Here is a 2,500-nt window from a genome sequence, read left to right as displayed (position 1 = left end):
CTGGGTTCAATAACAAAGGTAGAGTCAGGACTAGGTACAGTAACAAAGGTAGAGTCGGGACTGGGTACAGTAACAAAGGTAGAGTCAGGACTAGGTAGAGTAACAAAGGTAGAGTCAAGACTAGGTACAGTAACAAAGGTAGAGTCAGGACTAGGTACAGTAACAAAGGTAGAGTCAAGACTAGGTACAGTAACAAAGGTAGAGTCAGGACTAGGTACAGTAACAAAGGTAGAGTCAAGACTAGGTACAGTAACAAAGGTAGAGTCAAGACTAGGTACAGTAACAAAGGTAGAGTCAAGACTAGGTACAGTAACAAAGGTAGAGTCAGGACTAGGTAGAGTAACAAAGGTAGAGTCAGGACTAGGTACAGTAACAAAGGTAGAGTCAAGACTAGGTACAGTAACAAAGGTAGAGTCAAGACTAGGTACAGTAACAAAGGTAGAGTCAAGACTAGGTACAGTAACAAAGGTAGAGTCAGGACTAGGTAGAGTAACAAAGGTAGAGTCAGGACTAGGTACAGTAACAAAGGTAGAGTCAAGACTAGGTACAGTAACAAAGGTAGAGTCAAGACTAGGTACAGTAACAAAGGTAGAGTCAAGACTAGGTACAGTAACAAAGGTAGAGTCGGGACTAGGTAGAGTAACAAAGGTAGAGTCGGGACTGGGTACAGTAACAAAGGTAGAGTCAGGACTGGGTACAGTAACAAAGGTAGAGTCAGGACTAGGTACAGTAACAAAGGTAGAGTCGGGACTAGGTAGAGTAACAAAGGTAGAGTCAGGACTAGGTACAGTAACAAAGGTAGAGTCAAGACTGGGTACAGTAACAAAGGTAGAGTCAGGACTAGGTACAGTAACAAAGGTAGAGTCAGGACTAGGTACAGTAACAAAGGTAGAGTCAGGACTAGGTACAGTAACAAAGGTAGAGTCAGGACTAGGTACAGTAACAAAGGTAGAGTCGGGACTGGGTACAGTAACAAAGGTAAAAGTCCCTGACTCTTTCATGTTTTCCAGGAGTGGGAACTCTGCTGCTGGAGCTAAAATGGCTGCCGCTGAAAGCGTCTGGCAGCTAACCCCCACCAGTGTTTTAACTGTTGAGCCTAACGACCCACCAGCTGCCGGGACAGAGCCTCCACCCTCAGCTCCTCGGACGACCTCTCCCTCCTGGGCAGGGGCTGGTACTCCAGCCCCAGGCTGTCCTCGGCCTCCTGGGTGTCCGGACCGCAGGGGGAGGAGGAGGAGGAGACAGGCAGGGGTTGGGGCTCCAGAGGGAGGCTGGGCGGAGGGGAGGGGAAGAAGGAGGAGGAGGGGAGCGATGGAGGAGAATGGAGGGAAGGTCTCCGGTCCGAAACCGCCGGGGAGTCGAGGTTCTCCGAACTAGGAGGGACAGACAGACAGAGACATGGAGAAAGAGAAGCAGGCAGTAAGAAAATTAATAAAGGGTCAACAGACGCATCAGTGAAGACTACAGACCGAGCCTCTTTTATCAAAAAGGTTTCAAATATTTAGTGAAGAAGGCAGCCGAAATCCTTTAAAGGTCCCAGATTGTTAATTTTCTATGATTTTGTTTTCAAATCTCCTCCTTAACTAGTTTAGTTAAACTGAATGAGGAGATTTCAATCATTCTTTAGTGAGGGAGCCAATCAGTTTTATCTTTGAGCTTTCTCTGTTTTATCTTTGTTTTGGTCGAACCGTCGTCTCTGTGTTCGCCACTATTTTATCCAAAACAAAAACAGGAACGCCTCTGATTGGACAGCCAACAAGTTTTATTTCCCCAAACTGTTCAGAGAAGCAGAGAACCAACCTGCCCGCGCTCTGCGGTGCAGGGGGAGGAGAGGAGGGAGGAGGAGGGAAGTCCTCCGTGATGTCCGTCTCTCTGATTGGTGGAGGAGCGGACGGAGGGGCGGGATGCTGGAGGAAAACCTCGTCGAAGTCCTCCTGCGATAGGCCGACGGAGGATTCCGGGGGATGTGATTGGCCGACCGGGTCGGAGAGGCGGGACTCTGAGATACGCAGCGAGGGGAGGTGCTGGCGGACGGAGGGGGGAGGAGTCAGCGGCTCGTCCCCGTCCTCCTGCCTGTTGGGCGGGACGAGGGGCTGCGGCGATGGCGTCTTTGGTGATGCTGGTCCGGTATTTTCCCCACAATCCCCCTCTCCCGTGTCCAAACTGAACGCTCTCTCTCTGCAGAAATCCTTCGCAGTATCTCCTGATGCGTAGGTGTCGCTCAGGCTGTGTCTGACGTGGAGATCCAGGCCTCTGTCCTCCTCCGGGTTTTCGGCGCCGCTCTGTGCCGCCGTCTGACCTTCCAGCCTGACGCTAGAGGCCCTACTACCGCTTTCAACGTCGCAAGTGGCGGCGCCTGTACTGCTGTCATCGCCGTCGCCCACGGCAGTCTGCAGGACACACGGGAAGGCGATGGCGTCCAGGTTGGCCAGGCTCAGCCGCTCGCCGGCGCGCCACTCGCCCCCGCCGCCCGGAGCACCAGGGGGGGAGAAGGGGCAGG

The 2,500-nt window shown here is 52.1% G+C and overlaps 1 protein-coding gene across 1 annotated transcript in view; it reads right to left on the bottom strand.

Annotated features, from left to right (window-relative positions):
- shroom3 (shroom family member 3) overlaps positions 1 to 2,500 on the bottom strand; it is a 27,832-nt gene that overhangs the window by 10,882 nt on the left and 14,450 nt on the right. The window contains exons 13-14 of the mRNA XM_078286339.1: positions 1,801 to 2,500; positions 1,109 to 1,373 (exon numbers count right to left, since the gene is read on the bottom strand). The exon at positions 1,801 to 2,500 is cut by the window's right edge and continues 105 nt beyond it. Coding sequence (XP_078142465.1) covers positions 1,109 to 1,373; positions 1,801 to 2,500 — 965 coding nt within the window. The remainder of the gene's footprint in view (positions 1 to 1,108; positions 1,374 to 1,800) is intronic.

The sequence above is a fragment of the Centroberyx gerrardi genome, chromosome 2 (genome assembly GCF_048128805.1).
Source record: "Centroberyx gerrardi isolate f3 chromosome 2, fCenGer3.hap1.cur.20231027, whole genome shotgun sequence".
Lineage (NCBI taxonomy): Eukaryota > Metazoa > Chordata > Actinopteri > Beryciformes > Berycidae > Centroberyx > Centroberyx gerrardi.
This window is presented reverse-complemented; position numbering and strand designations above follow the sequence as displayed.